Source organism: Aythya marila (genome assembly GCF_965140915.1).
Source record: "Aythya marila genome assembly, chromosome: 17".
In the NCBI taxonomy this organism is placed as follows: Eukaryota; Metazoa; Chordata; class Aves; order Anseriformes; family Anatidae; genus Aythya; species Aythya marila.
The window spans coordinates 3,193,787-3,214,404 of NC_139058.1; the positions used below are offsets into that span (position 1 = coordinate 3,193,787).

The 20,618-nt window shown below is 53.7% G+C and overlaps 1 protein-coding gene across 1 annotated transcript; it reads right to left on the bottom strand.

Moving 5' to 3' along the window:
* Positions 1-2,632: 2,632 nt before the first annotated feature.
* ABCB9 (ATP binding cassette subfamily B member 9) lies at positions 2,633-16,084 on the bottom strand. Its single transcript, XM_082774438.1, has 12 exons — positions 16,068-16,084; positions 14,034-14,718; positions 13,604-13,718; positions 13,089-13,219; positions 11,548-11,753; positions 10,810-11,007; positions 9,188-9,316; positions 8,037-8,225; positions 7,267-7,440; positions 5,750-5,909; positions 5,253-5,389; positions 2,633-4,366 (listed from the first exon to the last, which is right to left on the bottom strand). Exons 2-12 carry the CDS (start codon positions 14,638-14,640, stop codon positions 4,028-4,030), a joined length of 2,385 nt encoding a protein of 794 aa, XP_082630564.1. The 5' UTR covers positions 14,641-14,718; positions 16,068-16,084; the 3' UTR covers positions 2,633-4,027.
* Positions 16,085-20,618: the final 4,534 nt, after the last annotated feature.

Genomic DNA, 20,618 nt, shown 5'->3' on the forward strand with positions numbered 1-20,618 from the left:
TAGTGAGCCAGAGGCGTGAAATGAGCAGGTTTATACACCTGCATACACATTCTTTGCCCTAAGCTCCCAGTGACGCTGGAGGAAACAAGGCAGACGCTATTTCTCCTCCCCACGCTAAGGTGCAGCTCCAAACCTGAACTGGAAGCACTCTGGGTATTTATTTGCTTGTGGTATTTCCAGCTCTGCTGAAGGCCTAGAAAGCCCAGCCACTGAAACACACACAATTACATATTGAGGCAGAGTTTGGGGTGCTGGGAGACAAGCTGTAGGAATAAACACAGCTATGTTTTTTCCATTACACCGCATTCACATTTACCTTCTCTGTGCAAACGTATGGGGGTAAATACATGTTGTTTGGGAATCGCTAAGAATGTAGGATCTGCTCTTAAACTTTGTCTTGGAGAGGGTTCTCCAATGTTTAAATTAAATAAAGCTGTGGTTATACTCATTACAGGGCATGGTTTGAGCTTATTAACTGTGAGGAAAACAACCTATTAGAGAGCATACAGTCAACCTTTGTCAGCACCTGTGCTTTTGAATGACCATTGGCTTCCAACTCTGCCATGACAGCCTTTAGGCTGTGCTCCACAAGTTCAGGTTTCGGAGAAACACATCTGAGTTCCCTGTGGAAAAAAAGACTCTCCCCTTCTAGGAGAATAAACTTATCCGCCTTGCTGTCATCCAGAAGTGCCTGAACAGATCTTCTTTGTGTTTCCATGTAAACATCAGCTCCGGGTAAACATGCAGCCACAAAATATTACGTGTCAGGGTCTCAGAGGGAATGGCGGCCTTTTTTCCAGAACAGCCTGAAATTCGGAGACTGCACACAGGCTGTGAGGCCCAAGGACAAGGGCAGCTCCAGATACAGCACTGAAATAATTGCCATTGCTACACCAAGTTAATATAGCCTCACTCCTGGCCCTTGCTTGACCAACAAGCATTTCTGACACCAATTTTTACATTACAAGCAAACCCTGAAGAGGAGATAGTGCTCCTATGGAGACTTAGCACAGTGTTTGTTTGTGCTCATGCTCTAATTTAGCTTTCAAGGAATTCTTTATGAGTTCAGGCACTTGGTTCCCACCCAAAGTTTCTTCTTCGGCTCCCTTGGGAGATCCAGTCCGTGCACGAAAGAGAGCAAGAGGTCTGAAAAGAATGCTTTCAGCTGGACCAGACATGATACTTCTCATGAAAACAGATTGAAAAATGCTCAGCAAGCAACTTCTGCGTACATGGAACTACAGCTGAATGCAGTGACCCCGTAAGGTAGGGGAGTCCCATCGTAAAAAGAAGTCATTGCCAGAATGATTTTGTAAAGCAAGATTTTCGTTACAGTTACAGGGTTTGTACAGGTTTGGGAACAGGGCCAGCAGAAATGCCTGTATTACGTTAGTATTGCTGGAGCCCTGGTGGTGTGTGGAGCTCCCACCACACTTCCAGGCCCTAAGAAAACCCTTGCAGCTTTAGCCTTCCAGCAGATCCACTCGTCACATGCCAGCAGCACAATAAAAGGACTTGTTCAAGCCCCAAGATGTAAAGCTCAGTGGAAAAGGAGCCTCGAGTTATCTGGATGCAAGAGAGAATTCAGCACCAGTGGCAGTGAACAAAGTCAGGCTCTGTTATCAGCTTGGCCTGGTGCCACCACAGAGACAATCTGCCCATTTCAATTCGTATTTCAATTGAAGCTTTTCGGACCCAAACTGGGAGTACAATGCTGGGATTATCATCACAACATGCTTGGAAGGCAGGGCTCCCTTCCCCAAATTCACTGTAGCCTTTGCAATAAAACTAATCCATGTGTATCCTCAGATTCTTCTTATTGCAGCACTGCCTGGGAGGCCACACACATCAGGATCTAATTTTCTTTTCTGCCATCTCATGTAATAGTGAGCATTGTCCTAACAGCACTTCTCAGGGTGTTGGCTTCCCTAATTCCCAGGTTACATGACTTTATTTTTTTTTCTTCCAGTTTTTCAATTAAGCAGCAATCAATTCCATTTCTACAACCCTAGAAATCTGCTCAGTCGCTGATAAGAACACAGAATTGCTTGCCCTCCAGCACTGGGTGGAACCCCCTCTTTATACCCACAGTGAATATTAGCATCAGGCAGGAACATACTGGCCACTTACTGAAATGGTGCGGAGAAATGATTTCAGTGAGCTTTTGCAGCATGATAGAGGTTTCACGAGTGGAGGAAGATAAGACAAAGAGAGCTCTCTTCCTTCCAAGGCACGGATTTTTATCCTATCACAAAAGCAAGCAGCTGAAAAGACTCCAGCCACAAAGCCCTGTGCTTTGACAACAGTCAGACTGCCAGTCCTTTTGTGTGGGACTGATTGCCAGATGGGATCCGAGATGGAAACAAGTTCTTAAACAAGTTATACCTAGTGTGATGGTTCACGGTCATTATCAGATGCTGAAGGCTGTTACATACCTCATTCTCCATAGGTACTTCTTGTTATTCCCCATGAGGGAACCAGAACATGTGTGGTAAGCAGCTGTATCCATCCATCATCTCAGATGAACATTACCTTGAAAAACCCAGATGTTCTGAATGCAAAAAAAAACAAAACAACAAAACATCCCCCACTAGACTGGCTCAATGTTGAGTGGCAGAGGTAGTATTTTATTTTTGTTTGAGCATCCCTCCTCAAGGACACTAAAGAGTTTGTAAAACATCACTGAACGAAATCAAAACAGTGCGAACAACGAAACTGCAAAACTGCCAAAAAGTAAAACACAGCAGCATTCAAATACTGAAAAACATGAGAGCTAAAGTGCTTGAGATCATTTCTTAACTATGCACAGTCTGAGTCAATCTTTCCCACAAAATCCAATGCTATTTTTCAATAGCATCTGCCTGGCTGCATAGGTTTCTTCACCAATCTATGGCAGCATAACACTACTAAGCCAGAGCCATCACACGAAAGGACTAGGAGCAATATATGTCTTTCTTTCCCTCTTACTAAAAGTTAATAAATAGTACTCAAAGAAACACATTTCACAGTTCAGGCAGCGGAAGTCTGACTTCCAGGAAAGTGACTGTACGGATTTCCCATGCAGTGAAATCACTTGCATTGCCTGAAGCTGAACAAAGCTTTGGTGGGTTCTATAAAGTGCTGTCTTTTAGTATTTTATGCCTGTCTTTAGTAGTGTTTTTTTCAAACCAGCACCGGGGTTGTGAGTTTAAAAAAATACTGAAGTAACAGACTGAATTTCAGTGGACACTGGAGCCAGACAGACATTGTACAGTGCACACAGAAATATAATAATAATTAAAAAAATCCCTAACCCAATTATGGTAAAACTCTTCGTCCTTAAAAAGAAAACCAAACACCCACCAAGCACCAAGAGTAAATCTGAAAGCAACACCTGCCTCCTGGTCCCCTGGCTCATTCCAGGAAGAATGATTACTACGTGAAACAAGCTCAGCAGCAATGGTTGTGAGCCTGAGCCTGCAGGCACTCAGTGCAAAACTCTCCCAGCATTCAGCCCCATGGAAGGGATCCCATTTTCCCCGAAGCTGAAGGGAGCTCCCTACAGACTTCAGCAGACTTTGGACTGACCCCATAGATTGACAGCAGGAGCAGGACCTTGTTTTACAGTCGCTGCTTTTCTACCCAGCCAAGAAAGCCACCCCCTGAAATTCCTGGAGGGGTTTTCAACCTTCCCCTCCATGCATGCATTTAACATCCAGTACAGTTAATAGCAGTTACACATGCATATCAATGGGAGAAAAGTCCCAGTCGAGAGGAATTACTGGTAGTAAGAAAAGAAACCCAGTAGAAATGCTGAGAATGGCTAAAGACCCAACTCCCCAGTCGGTTTCCCTGTTTAACCAGCAGGCGTCTGCCCCGCCGGGCTGTACTGCAGGAAGCTCTAGAAGTGTGTGGTTTTGTGTGCACGGCTGCGTGGCGCACGCGGGACGGGCGAACGGGCGGCGTTGTGCGGCGTGCCGGCCCGTCGGCAAGCTGCCTCCTGCCTCGGCATCCCAGCAAGCGTCTCCAGCGCCGGCCCTCGCCGCTCTCACTTGTGAGCTGTGTTGTTATAATCGTCCTGCGCCGTGGCCGGGAGGGAATGGTCTATCCTGAACTCTTCCTCCAGCCCGCTGGGTGCCTTCGCTGAATCTCCCCGGGCTTCGGGTTGGTGGCCGCCCGTGCCGCCCGCCTCAAGCCCCAGGATCTGTCTCTGCACCAGCTTGGAATAAAGCCCTCCTTCTTCCATCAGCTCCTTGTGCGAGCCCTGCTGCACCACGCGGCCCTTGTCCAGCACAATGATGTTGTGTGCCTTCTCCACAGTGCTCAGCCTGTGAGCTATGACGAGCACGGTGTGGTTCTGCAAGTCGCCGTAAATCGCCTGCTGAATCTGCACGGGAGGAAAAGCTGTTAGCGCATGAGCATCGCTGCCACCGCTTTGGGAGGGGAGAAGAGCAGCTTTGTGGCTCTGTGTTAAGAAATCTCTGGGCAGGAGGTTTGCTCTCCTCTGGCTACACAGAGGACACGGGAGCAGGACTCCCTGTAGCACTACCAGCACCGGCATGTCCATCCTGGCTCTCACTGCCTAGCCACAAATCCTCTCAGTCCAGCCAGCTCACGGATGCGGTATGCATCCATCCACTGCCAGGAAAGGGCTAGGGTGGTTAAATGACAGGTCTGCTCTTGCATGCTGGGCTCTCGTTAGAGCTGGATGCAAATAAAGGCCACGCAGTGTTGGCACAGACTGCGGGAAGCTGATACCTGGGAAATGCAGCTGCTTAGAAAGGTGGGGCTGTTTCCTGGGAAGCTAACAAGGCAAACCAAGAGAGCAGCTTTCCAGCCAAGAGACAGACAAAGGCGCTAAGATCTGAAGGCTGGCAGATGGTCACCGGGCACACATCAAATTGACACCCCCAGCTATCCAAAACCAGCCCCAGGCCGGCATCAGATACCACGCAAGATGCTGAGGACAGTGCTCTGCTGCTGGTAGAGCCATTTGGTTGTCACATCCCAGTGAGGAAAACCACGGCACATCTCACAGAGCTCAGGGCCTTTCCTGCAAGTATGGCTGGTTCGGTGCCTCAGCTGGGATTTCAGCTCGGGTAGTCCTACCCTGCCTACTGCAGAACCATTTTTAGAGTCTTTCTGTGCGTCTTGGCCCAAAAAGCTGCACGGTGTTGCTGTATGCCAGCTAACACTTCGCACACTTCAGCAGCTGGCAGGGATCCTGACCTGAGAGGGCTTGGCAGGCCCCGACACCCAGGTCACCCACTCACCGCGTGTTCGCTCTCTGCGTCCAGCGCGCTCGTGGCTTCGTCCAGGATGAGGATGGGGGGTGTTCGGATCAAGGCCCTGGCAATAGCCACTCTCTGCTTCTGGCCACCCGACAGTTGAGCTCCTTTTTCGCCTGCCTCTGTTGGATCAAGAGAGAAAAAGGGGGCAAAATAAAAATCAAGAGCTGCCACCAAGTTCAGCGCCCAGCCAACAGCACCAGGATGGTGGCACGCTTTGAAGCAAAGACCAGATAAATGCTACGGCTCCTGCTCACTTGGCAGATTAATTTAAATGTATTAAACACCTGCAAGGCTACAGTCCTTCCCTTCGGCAGCAAGTTCTCCAAGTCCCAGGGTGTGAGGGACTGATGCTCATGGAAACAACCAAAGGAGGAAGTCCCCAAGCCTGGGAGATTATCCAGGTCCCAGCTTCCCTCTCTGCCTTCTCATGGTTCCCTAGGTACAACTCAGGGTCAGGGCAAAGGGAGGGATGTCAGTACCTGTGTGGTAGCCGTCCTGTAGCTCCGTGATGAAGGCATGGGCGTTAGCCTTCTGGGCAGCCTGAACAACCGACTCGAAGGAGGCCGAAGCTAAGCCGTAGGAAATATTATCAGCAATGGAGCGAGCAAACAGCACCGGCTCTTGGCTCACCAAGGAGATCTGCAGAAAGAAAGGGAAGAGCAGGCAGTAAGGAGCTGGAGACACGACGTCTGACATCTCAGATCAGCAGCATTTGTTCCTGCCAGGTAAGGACTTGAGTGGGCAGAGCCCCACCATTAAACTGAGAGACAGAAATTCCTCAACGTCAGCTTCCAGCGACGCTGGTACTGACAGGGTGCTGGGAGGCTGCTGCATAGGAAAGAAAACGCAGGCAGTGCTGGTATGTTGGCACCTCAGATGGGCACCCCTTGTCCAGCACCCTGCTGTGGTTTTGCTCCAAGCCCATAATTCCCAGCACTGTCTGCTCTTCCCAGTATGGGAAACCAGTTGCTGGGACAAGGCAGACCGGACAGACCTCCCAAAATCTTGCTGATTTCCCGTTCAAGGCTAGTTGTCACAAATGGGCCCTGTGAATAATCCCCCCTGCGTCTTATAATCCAAAATTAGGAAGTTCTGGACATAGCTGATGCAATTCCTTAATTGCTTAGCAACGGTCTCCCTGCCCCACTGTACAGCCATCGCTGCTCACTCTCAAATTCCGCCTTTGTTAAACAGCCTATATTGAAATAAATTGAACCCTCCAAATTATTGCTCAGAACGGGACGTGAAGAGAGCCAGCAGGATACGGTCATATTTTAATTGACTTCTCCCCATGCTCCTAACACCACACCAGGCCTGCTAAGCTGAAAGACTTGCTTGTCTTTTAGTTTTCACTCAGTACAGGCAGGGAATGTAAATTAGTCACACTGACTTTGGCTTTCCAGCCTGCTTCTGATCAATTGTTTTCAGGTTTTCCTGCTGACTCGCGAGGCCATTCACTCTGGGGGCAAACAAAGCGGGCAGTTACTTGCAGAGGAGATGAAGACTGATCTGTGCTGACATGCAGACAAGAACCAAGGGGCCCAAACCCCTCTCTCCTGGGGAAAGCACCCAGCCCCTCCACTGCTCCCGCTGCTGCTGGCATCCTGAGCAGTTTAAATCCCAAAATCTCATCTGAGAATTACTTTAAGATCTTAAGGTGGAACATGCTGGAAGACTGTAAAACACTTTTTCCAAACTCAGTTTAGACTGTAATTAATCAAACAGTGAAAACCGTATTTCTAATGGGTTGGCCAAAAAATACAAAAACACAACAGGTTGCTTGTCCTGGTTTTGGAAGACTTCCCCCTCCCCACGAACCGATCACTGCCCCTTTCCCTTCTGCCCCCACAATCTAAATTTGTTTCCTGGGCCACCTCCAGCTTTCCAGACATTTCGGAGGCTGCCAGCTCAAATCCACAGCCACATGCACCACTGCCATCCATCCCCTCCGACCACGGCAGGCGCTAGCTAGAAGACACGTAGCAGTCGCTCGTACCACTGAGTGCAGGTACTTGTGATCGTACATGTTAATGGGACGCCCGTCGAGCAGCACCTGCCCATCTTGCAGAGGGTAAAAGTTCTCCAGGATGTTGACACAGGAGCTCTTCCCGCTGCCCGAGGGGCCCACCAGCGCCGTCACTTTGCCGGGGTGCAGGGTGAAGGACACGTTCTGCAACACGGATGGGAGAGTGTGGTCAGGTGCTGGCCTTCACCAAGGTCCTGGGGCAGTGCTTTGGGCACTGTGCAGGGGATTTAGCCAAACTGTGGTCCCCACCTTGATGGCGAGCTGCTTCAGACATCTCGCCTACAAAAGACTAGCTGTTTGCTTCTCCTCCCAGCTCCCTTCCTCCAAGGAAGCAAGAAGCCTGCAAGCTCGCTTTGAATTTGCCTGCTTGCGTGGCAGGACCTCCAAGAACTGCACGGCTTTGCTGTCTCGCCCTGCCCTGTGACCCCAGCCCCTCTCTCACATGGAAGCAGCCTGAGACAACTTGGCACAAAGCCCTGTACCACGCTGACGTGTTCAACGTCTGAGCTGGGAACAAGGGTTTTATTAATAAAACTCCTTCCCTGTAAGGAAAGGCAGCTCTGGACACCCACTGTTCATTATGATCTGTTTGCCAGCATCCCACTGAGCCTGCCTTTATGCATTTCCAGAAGGGCAGCTGACCTTCCCTGTGGGCTGGGGATCAATTATTGTCGTGACAGAGGAATATCGTGATAGGAATATCCTCCCGATGGGGAGCTCTCCGCACTGGTGGGGCTCACCTGGAGGACCTGCGTGGCAGAGCGAGTGCGGTAGGAGAATGTCACATTTCTGAACTCCACCTTCCCATCCACGTGGTCCGGGGCCAGAGACCCGTCGTTCACCATCGTTGGCTTGCGGTCGATGAACTCGAACACCTTCTCAGCAGCTCCCACCCCCTGCATCAGGCCGCTGTAGACGGAGCCCACGGACTGGAAGGGAAGAGGCAACGATGAAACCCTCTCACGTGATGGAAACAGCAATCACAGCCACTCGTGAGGAGAGTGGTCAAAGTGTTTCCAAATCCATCACCTGGTGTTAACTAGAAGCAGAGAGAGAAAGAAAGCTCTTACCCTCACCCAAGGTTTATTCCTCTCCGGAATAATGCCCCATCATGCTGGCCCTTCCCTGTTAAATCCAGAATTGCTGAACAGCCTGTACTGCAACTGCCCCTCCCATCGGAGGAAGAAAAAAAACAAAAACCCAAACCATACGAAATGCACACCAAAACCACAGCCTGGAAACACCACCAGAGCCTGCAGTTATCAGCACAGATGGTGACAGCTGGGCGAGCTGTCTCCGGCTCTGCTCTGTCACTGAAGCACCGCTGAAACCAAACTTGGCTGCGAGGAAACCTGGACTTGCTAATTTCTGCCTCAATTAGCCAAACTGACACCTTGGCGAGGGGGAGGCAGCCCCGGGTGGGCTCCACTGTCCCGCCCACAATCCCAGCTCACTAACACGCTGCCAACGCAGCAGCTTGCAGCCTGTTCCAGGGAAGTTAAAAAAAATAAAGTAATGTAATTAAGCTCTTAATGAACCCTGAAATTTAACAGGCAGACGCACAATCTCGGCATCCTTCATACCACGAAACGTGCTTGGGAGACAGCCAGGATTCTCCTGTTCAGCGGGGCCAGCCCAAACCTTTTGGTGCTGATTGCCTTATTGGTGCTGAGCTGCTCTGGGTGCTTTCAGGTGTCCAGGTGTTAGCAGTGGCTGTGTTTGTGGGGCCATAGCGGGATGAGAGCAGGGAGCAGAGGGCACACAGGTGGGTGAAGCCACCCGTGTGGTAGGGTAGGCAACACCGGGTCTAGTCCTGCAACTGCAGAGACTGGGAACATCTGGAAGACGAACATCACCTTGATACGGGGTGTCCCAGAGGGATCAGGCTCACCTCCATGCAGTCTCCCAAGACGAACTCATAAATGATGAAGGATATCAGGTTTCCGCTTGTCATTTGCCCAGAGATCACGAGGTGCCCGCCGTAGTAAAGGATGCTGACCTGGACCACCAGGAGGGTCAGCTGAAAGCAAGCAAACAGCCCCAAATCAGCAAGGACGAGCGACGTTTTGGTGTCGCTGTAGTTACACACACAACAGCCCACAGCTCAGGGGCTGACATTTATTCTTTGAGCCCCAAACCAAGCATCCTTGACAGCGCATGGCTGACAGCAGCAAGGATGGATATGAGAAGGGAAAAACAACTCAGGTACTTGGGATGGGATCTTTCAGCAAAACAGGAGTCCAGAGGGGCAACAGCCAAGGAAGGAGAATTTATCTGAAATCACAGTGCCTCATCGATGTCTCTTGAGCTAATATCCTCAAGGATAATGATCCATGCTCAAATTACCCAACACATGCAGTCACCTCGCCACTAAAATAAACTCTGTTACATGACTGTGACACATTTTAATTTAGAGCACCAAACCAAGCCAAGAGCTAATGCACAAAATCCCTGCAGCACAACCTCAGCTCTCGCTTGAGATCAGTGTGTGGGGGTGCCACCTACTCCGCGGAGACAGCTCAGCCCTGACGTGACAGATAACAGCCCTGTGCCTTTAGTCAGCCTGCTTCTTTCCACGCAATGCCCAGCGCTCTGTGCAACGTTTGCCACGCAGGCTGCTACTGGGGAAAAGTTCCTTTTCTCTCCACCAATATCTGACCTTAAGATCCTCAGTTTCCTCTGAGAAAGGCTCCGCGAGGGCTGTGCTAAATCCGTCAGCTTCTTTTTATGTGAGCCCCACAGGAGCAGTTTTGATGGTTTTGGACTCCTTTGATTCAGCGGGATCTGTTCTGACCCAGTTCTTGCTGCTGGCTTCACCTGGTTGTGTAGGAACAATGCTAGAAATGCTCCGATTTTGCTTCCAGCTTTGGGAACCCGTAAGCCTCCCACAGCTGCATGAGGGCGTCATACCTCAAAAAACCTTTCAACAGCATCCCTGAAGTCGTGTGGGTAAGGGCAGCCCAACACAAGGGCTTTGCACTGCCTTAGCTGCTGGTGCAGAAGCCCTGGACCATCTGGTCCCAAGCAGTGAAAAAAACACCTTGCAAATAAAAATAAAACACTACAAAACAAAAAAAATCAGCAGCCTCCCCTCACCACTGCCCCCACACAGAAGATCCCTGTTTCTGAGCAGAGGCTCAACCAACGCAGCGGCTGCTTCCTGGCTGGAGCAGCCGGAGATGAGCTGGCACAGGCATGCAATGCAGCAGCCCGAAAACACGGGGTTTTCCACGACCTTGAGCAGTTATCAGTGATATTTTTATTTACAGGAGAAAGCAGACTGCTCAGTGGCGTGATGCAATGCTGCCCTAAGGGGGAACGGAACGTATTTTCGATGAGTTCAAAAAAAATAATAAAAAATATCAAGAGATGGTGGTTTACTGGCAGCAGACACCAAGGCTGGGCTCATCCCACAGAGCTCCGGGAGAGCGTGGAGCAGCACGGACCTCACACCACGCATGGTTTGTCACCTGAAGTGATGTCCCCTACCCGTCCCTAGTGCTGGACACCTACCCCGCTGGACCACACATAGTAGGTGTAAGCCAGGGCCTCGCGCTTGTTCAGTTTGTACACCTGCTGCAGCTTCTGCCAGTACACGTTGGCCTCTGTCTCCTCGTTTGCAAAGCTGCGGACAGTCTTCATGGCAGAGATGGTCTCCTCGGCGGTGTTGTTGGCCTTGGCCAGGGCATTCTGCACGTCCTTGGAGAGTTTCTGCAAGGAGCAGAAGCAGAGGGAGCTCAACACACATCCAGCTGCCCTTTCTCAGGCTCAGGAGAGGGCACGGTGGCATTTTCCAAGGCTATGGACTGAGCCAAGGCTGAGCACTGGGATGCATCCCCCACCTCAGGACAGTGGGGCACGTGGTGTAAGACTTGTGTGGGCCACAGGCTGTGGCATTAACCACGGGGGACAGGCCTTTGGCATTGAAATGGAGCTTGAGGCTAGGTTTAACCCTCCACCCGAGTCACTCCAAAGGGAGAGGAGAGGACATTCAGCAGATGAACAAGCAGGCACATATGGGACATCTCATGGGCAAACTACCTCTCCTATCAGCATGAAGGTAACAGCCAGGCCTATGCTAATCTGCCCACATAGGTGTAACACTGTCCTTCTGCCCCCACTACAGCCAGCAAAACACCCCAATATCAATCCCTGCAGCTCCAAGGCCACCCACAATCCCCACAACAGCTTCCCAAGGGGGCCAGCCCAGTGCCACGCCACACAACAGCCACACCAGCCCCTCCTGCCTACCTTGTAGTACTTGCCGTAGACGTCGGACACCAGCATGATGATGGGGAAGCCCATGAAGGTGACGAGCGAGAGCTTCCACGAGAGGCTGAACATGAAGAAGATCACCCCCGTGGCCTTCACGACATTGCGCAGGAAGATGTTGATGTTCTGGGAGACCAGGTCGCTCACGATGGTCGTGTCCGACGTCAGGCGGGAGATGACATCCCCTGCAGGACCGAGGCGTTGGGGAAGGGAGAGAGGGGACATATCACCACAGCAGGTCAATGCCTGGCCGTGTCCCATGTCCCATGATGGGACTACACACAGGAGCTCCTCATCCAGCCCAGGCCCTGACTGGGGGTTTGCCGATCAGCATGGACGGGGATCCACAACAGTGAATGTGAAGCAAAGCAGAGGAGCTCAGGCTGCTGGATGCACATGGGACATGAAATGCATCCAAAAGCACAAACTACAACCTCGTGTCACTCAGGACATCTGCAGAACTAAGGGGACTGCCTCTGCACTATACCCTGGAGGGCACCCTGTGGGCACACAGGCTGCCACGTGGGTGTTCACTGGGCTGAACACCCCTCTGGAGCTGTCACCCCAGCCCCCAGCTCATTTCTGAATGATGCCAGGAGCCCTCCACGAGCCTGCCAGGGGCTGCTGGCACCTTTCCCTGCTGTCCTCGCAGGACCAGAAGCACTCCTGGCACAGCACGCCCCGCAGAGCACGAGGCAGCTTTGGGTTTAGCTGTGTGTCCTGCAGCCTGGAGGAGGCCCAAGTGACCTGGAGGATGTGGGTGTGACAACTAAGGACAAAGCTCCTGCAGTGGAGATGAACATTAAGAGCCAGCAAACACCACCCTGAATTTCTAAGTACTTGGCCTGTCTTCGAGTGCAGCCAGGGCCGAATCCCCGTACTGAGCAACTGCTAGTCCAGGGTTACTGGATCCCACTTCCAGTAACATCTCCAGTGTCCTCAGCTACCAGGGCAGCTTGCAACGATTGCTAAATAGAGCGGTAACCTCAAAACTAAAAATATCGCCAGGAAGAAATTAAGTGTGGGAAAAGTTGCAGCCGACTGGGACCACGCCAGAATGACACAGCCGGGGACGGGACTGAGTGGCAAGCTGGGAAAGCCACAAGCAAGCACAGCAAGCTTTACACGCCCAAGGTTTCCAGTGCCTGGAGCAGAGATGGAGGGCAGCTGATCAGTGGGAACTGAAGGGAGGTGCAGGAAGGGGAAAGGAGGTGTTTTGGAGATGACATGGCCAGAGATGAATGTGTCAGCCCCAGGGCTGCTGGATGTCAGGCTGGTTGGTGGCAGAGTGACATCCTCAAGGTGCTGGGCAATCCTGACCCCATGGCAGGGAGGTACCCAAAAGGTTGAAAACATAAATAAAATAAAATAAAATAATAGCTTTCTTTCCCCATTTCTAAACACAAGCATTTGGGTGCCACCTCCAGCTACCTGCCAGGAGGGCAAACCAAGGGGAAAAATACTGTACGCTGGGACGGGATGGAGGGACTAGAGCAAACCCAGGGGAAAGGGGAACCCACCTGTACGGTTCTCATCAAAGAAACTCATCTCTTGGGACACCAGCGACCTGAAGAGGCAGTTGCGGAGGCGGATGTTCAGCCTTGCAAATATGAGCGTAAAAACGCCGCCCCGGATACCTGCGGCAAATGAGCTAATTGCAGATAAGAAACGTTATAGACCAGTGGACACGAAACCCACTCCTCAGCAACACAAACACACCAACGCCCACGCCGAGGGCTTGGGCAATGCTGTGCCGGTACCGTTTCCACCCCGGGAAATGATTAATGGTGTTACCAGCCCCACAAGGGGGCACTGGTCCTAACCCCAGCAATGACACCCGTCAGGACGGGACATGGTGCTGCCAGGACAGCCTTCCCTGGGGGACCCATCCCCTGTGCCTGCTCCTGCTCCCCCACCATGGGTAGATGGACGAGGAGGGCTATGCGATGGCCTCCCCACCACCACCATGGCCTCGCAGCACTGTGAAGCACCGAGAAGCCAAAACGCATCCCTGGGCGCCAGCCCCCGCGATTACCTTCCTATGGCGAGCAGCGACATGACCAGCACCGCCGTGGAGAAGCGGTCCATGCTCTTCTGCACCACGATGCCGTCGATGGCCAGCCCCGTGTAGTAGGGCAGGAAGGTCTCTCCTGCACGGGAACATAGGACGAGAGGTTACAGACACACCACAGGACCTGCATTCCCAGCCACGAAGGCCCTTGGCCAACCCCATCCCCACCACGCAGGTACCTCACATGAGATGTACCAGGAGGCACAGCCCTCAGCAGCACACAGAGACGTCCCATTTCCCATTGCATTTTACCCTCCACTGTACATTTTGCCCTTTTAACCATTCCCCCAGCTCATTTAGGAGGTGCCACCCATCTCAGGAGCACCCCACGTGGCTCCTTCCCTCCCAACGAGGGGCAGAGCACCCCACGGCCCCCTCCAGCCCCTCTGCTCACCCAGTGCAGCCACCAGGAGGAAGAAGGAGGCGATGCCCAGGAAGAAGGCGTCCGGCTTGGTGTACGACAGCAGCTTGTGGATGGTGGGACCCGCCGCCTCCTCCCGCTTGTCCCGGGGGGTGTCACAGCTCTCCTCTGCCTCGGTGCGGGACTCAGAGCTGGGCCCCAGCGCCTCGCGGGAGGACGTCACGCAGGCCAGCAGCTGCCACAGCCCGAAGGTGGCCGCCAAAGCCACGTAGGTCCAGGCAAAGAGACCCCAAAACCAGGGGTCCTTGATGGTCCTGCGCACCTCCGAGTAGAGCAGCAGCTTCACCATCATGTAGATGCCCATGAGGAGGCAGACGACGGCGATGAAGGTCCGCGAGGCCCTGAGGCGCCGGGGGCCGTAGGCTGTGTTGGTGGCCACCCCGATGGAAGCCCCCAGCAGCACGCAGCTGCGGTAGAGGCAGCCCCCCCAGACGTCCAGCAGCGAGTTGAAGATGTTGAAGTGCCGCAGGTCCTGCAGGATGTCCCGGCCGCCCCGGCCGTGGGCGTAGAGCAGCGTGGTGACCGCCACATCGACCCCGCTCAGCACCAGCGTGCTGGCCACCGCCTTCCAGGCACGCATCCTCCCGGCTGGGTTGGGAGCCACCGAGGCGGTGGGAGGGACGGTTCTAGTGCAGGGAGGACATGGCCACGGTGTCCTCTGCGTGGGGTGAGAAGAAGGGGATGGGGTTGGTGTTCGCCACCAGGAGGTGGTGGGGAAAGGGGAGCAGGGTGCGAGTGCCTGTAGGGGAAGCCATGCCAGCCGCCCAGCATCCTGATCCCAAACACCGCTATCTGTTCCTTCGTCCCCTCCTCTTCCCCTCTGTATATGCTCTGAGATAATTTCATGGAATTGAACGCCCAAATGAAGACAAATTCCCCCTCCCACATCTCTCCATCCATCCTAAATCCTGAGCCTGAAACCTCCCCTTGCATCTCAGTAGGAAACTTCATCCTCGCTTGCTGTGATGGCCCTGGGCCCACCCTGAGGTCCCAGCTGGGCGATGCTGGGACACGGGCACAGGCCCACGGGGCCAGGACATCTGTGTAGCCCTCGTGCCCTGCGCTATGGAGCCGTGTGGTTATTAAACCCAGATATTTGGGATCTGAGGGTCCCTCCCTGGGAGGGAGCTGAAATCAAGCACTTGATCAAAACCCTATGAAAACGAATCAAAGCAGAAGGGAGAGCAGCTCTGCTTTGTAACAGCTTCTCCTCTTAGAAAACCAACAAAAAATGCATTATCTCCAAAAAATGCATTATCAGTGGTGTCTTGAGGCCCCTTCCAACCCCTACAATCCTGTGATTACAGCTCCAGGAGCCACAGCACCCTCCCAAATAACCATTTGGGGCAACCCTCCGAACGTGCTGCATAAAATTCAGAGGCTGCATAAAATTCATTAAAAAATCACGAGGGAAAACTACAAAGCAGCTGGAAACCCACAGCCGCATCCCACGGGAGAGGGAGGCTCCGAGGCGGGACACCGCCCTTGCTACCACGCGGGGCTCCGACCCCACGCGGGGATGCTTGGGACCGGCTCCGAAGTGACATAAAAAGCAGTAAAAAATAAAAATAAAGAAGTGGGACTTCCTTCCTGCCCACCTGAGCCATGCCCAGAGGTGCTGCGCTTCAGGACGAGGCAGCGTGACCGATCCACGCGGAAGCAGCCCCGTGGAGCAAGGAAGGGCCGTACAAAGGCCCCCCGCGATCCGTGGGCACCGGGGCGTTGCGGGGTCCACGGAGAGCCCAAAGGGCTCTCCGTGGACCCCGCAACGCCCCGGTGCCCGTGTATGGGGTCTTGCCCCACCCCAGCATCCTCCCACCCCACCTACCCGCACAACCCACGCAGGCAGCTTTTCCCCGCGCAGCACCCCCTTTTCCCACCAACCGCCGCCTCCGTCCAACCCTCCGTGCTCCGGCCATTCCGCAAAACCCCTTAAAACAGACGCGGAGCCCCCAAAAACCCTCCCAAATCCCAACCCACGCAGCGCGCCCCAGCCCCGCTCCCTACCTGCGGCGGCTCCGGCGCCGGCGCGCCCGCTGCGGGAGAAGGTCGCGGGTGGGCGGGGCTTATCCCAACAAGCCACGCCCGCCTCCCTCTTAGCCACGCCCCCTCGCTGCGGCGCTTTCCCGCCGGCGCCACCGTGTGCCGGGAACGGAGGGTGACCAAAGGGAGGGGGGAGGGGGCACCGGTGTCGCCCTCCGGTGTCACCCCCCCGGTGTCCCCCAGCCCTGCACCGCCTTGGCCAGGTCAGCCTCAGGGTCCCCTCCCCGCACCCTGCAAAATTTCACAAAATTTATTTTATTTGGGTAGAAAATAAGAGGGAAAAGATGAAAGGGCCCTAAACCGGGCTTGGCAGGGTTTTATATTGACCCCAAATACAAGGAAACGTCAAACCCGGCTTGATGGAGTTTTAAATTAGCCCCTAGTAATTAACCCCTACTACGAGGAGTGCTGCAAGGGGTCCATTTTCAAGAAATCTGGTTTATAAATGTTTTTAAGCCCAGATAAGCTCGTGCCAGCACTCGGCCTCTTCCCTGCTCAGCACCCAGGTGGGTGACAAGTGACACCGGAGTGGCCTGGGTCAGGGGTCCTAGCACAGGACTTTAACAGGGTCTGCAACCCCGGCAGTGCGGGATCTGAGAGATTCCTGGAGTTCACCCCCTGTCTGGGGAGAACAGAAGGAAGAAGGCAGTTTTCTCCGCCTGGATAATCAACAAATGAGAATCTCGCGTTTCGTTGTCGATTTTAATTCTGCTAATGAGTGCTCACAACTAAACAGCTCGCTTCAAGCCATCCCCATGGCCACAGGGATGCAGCCAGACCTGGTGTGGCTCTTCCCGGGTCGGGCTGCCAGCGGGAAGGGCAGATTTAAGCTGGAGGAAGCAGACTGCGACCTGGTGAACGCCGCCTCCTTTCTGGTCCTTCCCCTCTCTGCCCCCAGATCGCTCCCCAGACCTCATTTCAATGATTCCCGTGTTGCAGGCGGAGCCTCGTGGCACCACCGAGCCCCCTGCTGCCCCCAGACGAGGATGGTGCCACTTCTCTGTGCCGTAGGGATGGTCCAAACCCGGACCAGGAAGGGATGGAGCAGAACTCCTTGTCTGAACCTTCCCCTTCCTCGCTCCCCAAGACAGATCAGGTGCGTCCGCGCGCTGGGCTCCCACACAGCTGGGACACAGCCCTCGGGAACAGTTCTTTCTGCTGGCCCCAGCCCCGCAGGACCCCCAGAAACTCCCCAGCAGCTAACTGGTTTTCTTTCCCCCGGCCATGCTCTGCTCAGGCGGCAGGACTGTCTCGATTTGGAAGGACACAAACTGGCCCTTCTTCAGCTTCTTGAGGGAAGAGGCGCCGTTGCCCCCAAACACGTTGTCTTCCACTTTGAAGGCGAGAGAGGGCAGGCCCCGGCTTTTCCTCTTCATGCTCTTGCGCTCCCGCTTGTAGGCTGTGGTCATGTTGGCGATCACCTGTAAAGCAGAGGAGAGGCTGCTTAAAAAATCAGCTCAGCCCTGCTGCAGCTCTGCGGGCAAAAGCTGTACCGACAGCGTCAGCACTGCTGGCGGCACCTCGAGGCACGGGAGGGACCAAACGAGGTCTTTCCACCTCATCAGCCACAAACTTGCAGAACTCATGATAAGAAATGACGATTTGTGGCTGTGCTCAGAGTTCGCCATCAGTAGAGGGCAGAATGGGATCTAGGCTGGAGCTTCAGGAAGCTCCGAGCACCTCCTGTCAACCACAGCTCCTGCTCCTGCCCCGCTTGCAGGACGGGGCAGGACACCTCAGTGTGACCTCACCTACCTTTTTTTTTTTTTGGCACACAGGTCTCCAAGCACTTCCCAAAGGACACTGAGGCGATTTTTTGAGGCAGGAAACCAAGACATGGAGACAAAACACTTTGCCCAAGGTCACCCCACAAATTAGAGCCAGCCAGGAACTGAACGCTGGCCTCACTCCTTGAATCCAGACCACAGGGCCGCCGGCCTTCATGGGGGAGAGCCCACAGGCAAGGGACTCCTGCGGGATGGCATTTCTGGGCAGACAGGGGGCTCAGCAGCAAGACTTACAATTTCTTTCACAGCATTCTGCTGCTCCTGCACGGCGGCTGTGAATGGCGGGAGGCCGTCTGCCTTGCTGGAGCTAACACCCTGCTCCTTGGAGTCCTTGACAAAATCCACCTGCAAGGCACAGACACGTGGGCGTCACCCCGTCACCGCAGCAGCACCAAAACCTCCTGCACGACTCCGCTCTGCCGAGAGGTTACCTCGGAGGACAGGCAGACGTATCTGTTGAACATGAGGAAGAAGGGGGTGTACTTGGTGGCGGCGTTGACCGAGGTGCGGAAATCGAAGAGCACGGGGTCGAGGTGGGCGTCCCACTCGCCGGGCTTCTCGCTCACCACGCTGCAGATGGAGGATCTCAGCACCTCGGCGCTGCGCTCGTCCAGGCTCGGGCAGTCGGCGGGGTCTGCGGGGGTGAGGATCTGTGAGATGTTCCAGCGCTCGCACAGATGCCGGCTGACCTGCAAAGGGCACCGCAGCAGTGAGCGGCCTCCCCGTGCCACGTGGCTGCAGAGGGAGGCACTCACAGCACTGCTTGTAGCAAAAAAAAATGGAGCAGAAACGCTCCCTGAAGCCTGAGGTACTACAGGAGAGGGAGAAAGGTGTTAGCGGGCATGGCAAGCTCGCTGGAGAAGTCATGGCCTGACCAAGTATTTTGCAACAACCTTTGTAACTGAGCTTGAGGCTTCTCACAGCACTGGCAAACTGGGTTAATCCCAGCGTAGGGCAGAAAGCTCAGGGGCATCATCTCACGGGACTCTTTCTTCCGAGCAGAGAGGCTGCAGTGCAGCTGGAGGACTTGCACCACCCAACTACGGCCTCTGATCAGGGTGAAAGCTTTGGAAAGCACCTACAGGGTGGTAACAGGGCTGGGGCTGGGAGGTGGCAGCAGCAGCTCCTTGCACCCTGTGCACGGCGCGCTGTGGCTCTGCCTGTCGGACCTGCTGTCTAAAAAAAGCTTGAGATCACGTTGCTTTCCCCTGAACCACCCATCATGTGACCTACCTCCTCGCAGAAGTCCCAGCTCTGACTGGCGTAAATGTTCTTGGACGCTCCGAACCTGAACAAGAAGAGGACACGCAATTGGTTTTACTCCACAGACCACAAAGCAGAGCAGCCAATCCTCACAGGAAATGGGGTACAGGAGGGACAGAGGGTCCCCAGTAGGGAGAGGCAGGCGTGACCTCGCCTTGCCGAGAGCAGGGAGAGCTCTGCTGCCCATATCTGTTCTGAAACAGCCAGGCCTGTTTGTTCAGGAATGATAAGGCAGCAGGAGAAGCAAGCAAAGTTTCTTGCTCTCAATGCAGTCTCTGCTGGCCCCACACGTTTTCCACGAGGTACCGTGGTGAGGGGCACCACACGAGTACAAAAAACGTCTCCTGGAAGGGATCAGGGTACAGGTTAGAGCTTCTGCAGGGAACTGGGGCACAAACTCCCCTGACCTTGGAGCTACGCAGAGAATCATTTTGGCCTCTTTCTCCCTTCCCCTCCTAACAGGAGGAGACCAAGCTGCTCCCAAGGACTTTGTAAAGAGCAAATGCAAGGCACTGCATGGCCTCTCCTGCAGGAGAGAGCGCGTGCTCTTGTGGGGAACCATCTTGTGGACACAGATCCTATCTGCAACACTTCCCAGAGTGCCCCACCTCACTGCAGAGGCGCAGTGTAACTGACAAGAGAAGAGCCCACCTGTAAAAAATTGTAGCTAGGGCTTTAGCCACTGACAAGGGATCTTTCTTCTGCAGAGGAACAGCCTCAATCCACTTAGTGAAATAGTCGGTCACAAGGAGGACATGTGTATTGCTCTGGCTTGTCTCAGGAAAAGGTCCTGCATAAACAAGCACCAAGAAAAATCAACATGATGCCACAACATCACCCAAATGAGGAAGGTAAAAACCAAACCTAGCAAAACAGTTGCTGCAACAAAGCAAACAACCCTGATTCTGTTCGGCACTGTCGTTTAGACAGTACAGCTCTGTGACCTTTGTCATCAAAAATCCACCCAGCACAGCCTTAATCCTGAGAAGCAATGCATGCCCACAACTCCCATTGTGTGTTGAGTGGGAACCCTGCCAGTCCCTGGATCAGGTTGCACCTCGGGTAAGCTGCTATGGCCTCCGTGACACCTCCTCACCGCAGAGCTAGGAGGCTTTCACTCACGTGTGGCCCTAAGTCTGCCACGCTTCCTGACGGCTGGCGCGGAAGCCCTGAAGAGCCTGTTTGACAGCCGCAAACACTCACCGTGAACATCTAATCCCAGCACTTCCCAGGGAGATTCCACTTTAACAGGTCTGGCTTTCCGTGATACATTCTTGTTGTGCTCCGCATTCTGGCACGTTTCGCACATTTTGATCTGGGAAAGGAAAAATTCATATCAAAGGCCTTTAAAATAGGCTGACAATTTCCGTCAGATTCAGACTGAACAGGTTATGAATGGGTAGGAGGGGCACTAACTGTGTACAGCTTCCTTCTACTCTATAAAAATAAGGGGACAAAAGAGAAA

Bases quoted from the DNA above. Each gene is read 5' to 3' on its own strand.
- ABCB9 (XM_082774438.1), bottom strand. From the start codon at position 14,640: ATGCGTGCCTGGAAGGCGGTGGCCAGCACGCTGGTGCTGAGCGGGGTC. The intron at 11,754-13,088 runs GTGGGTTCCCCT...TCGGTCCTGCAG, and splicing joins CTTTGATGAGAACCGTACAG to GGGATGTCATCTCCCGCCTG. The intron at 11,008-11,547 runs GTAGGCAGGAGG...TGCTCCTTGCAG, and splicing joins TCTACGGCAAGTACTACAAG to AAACTCTCCAAGGACGTGCA.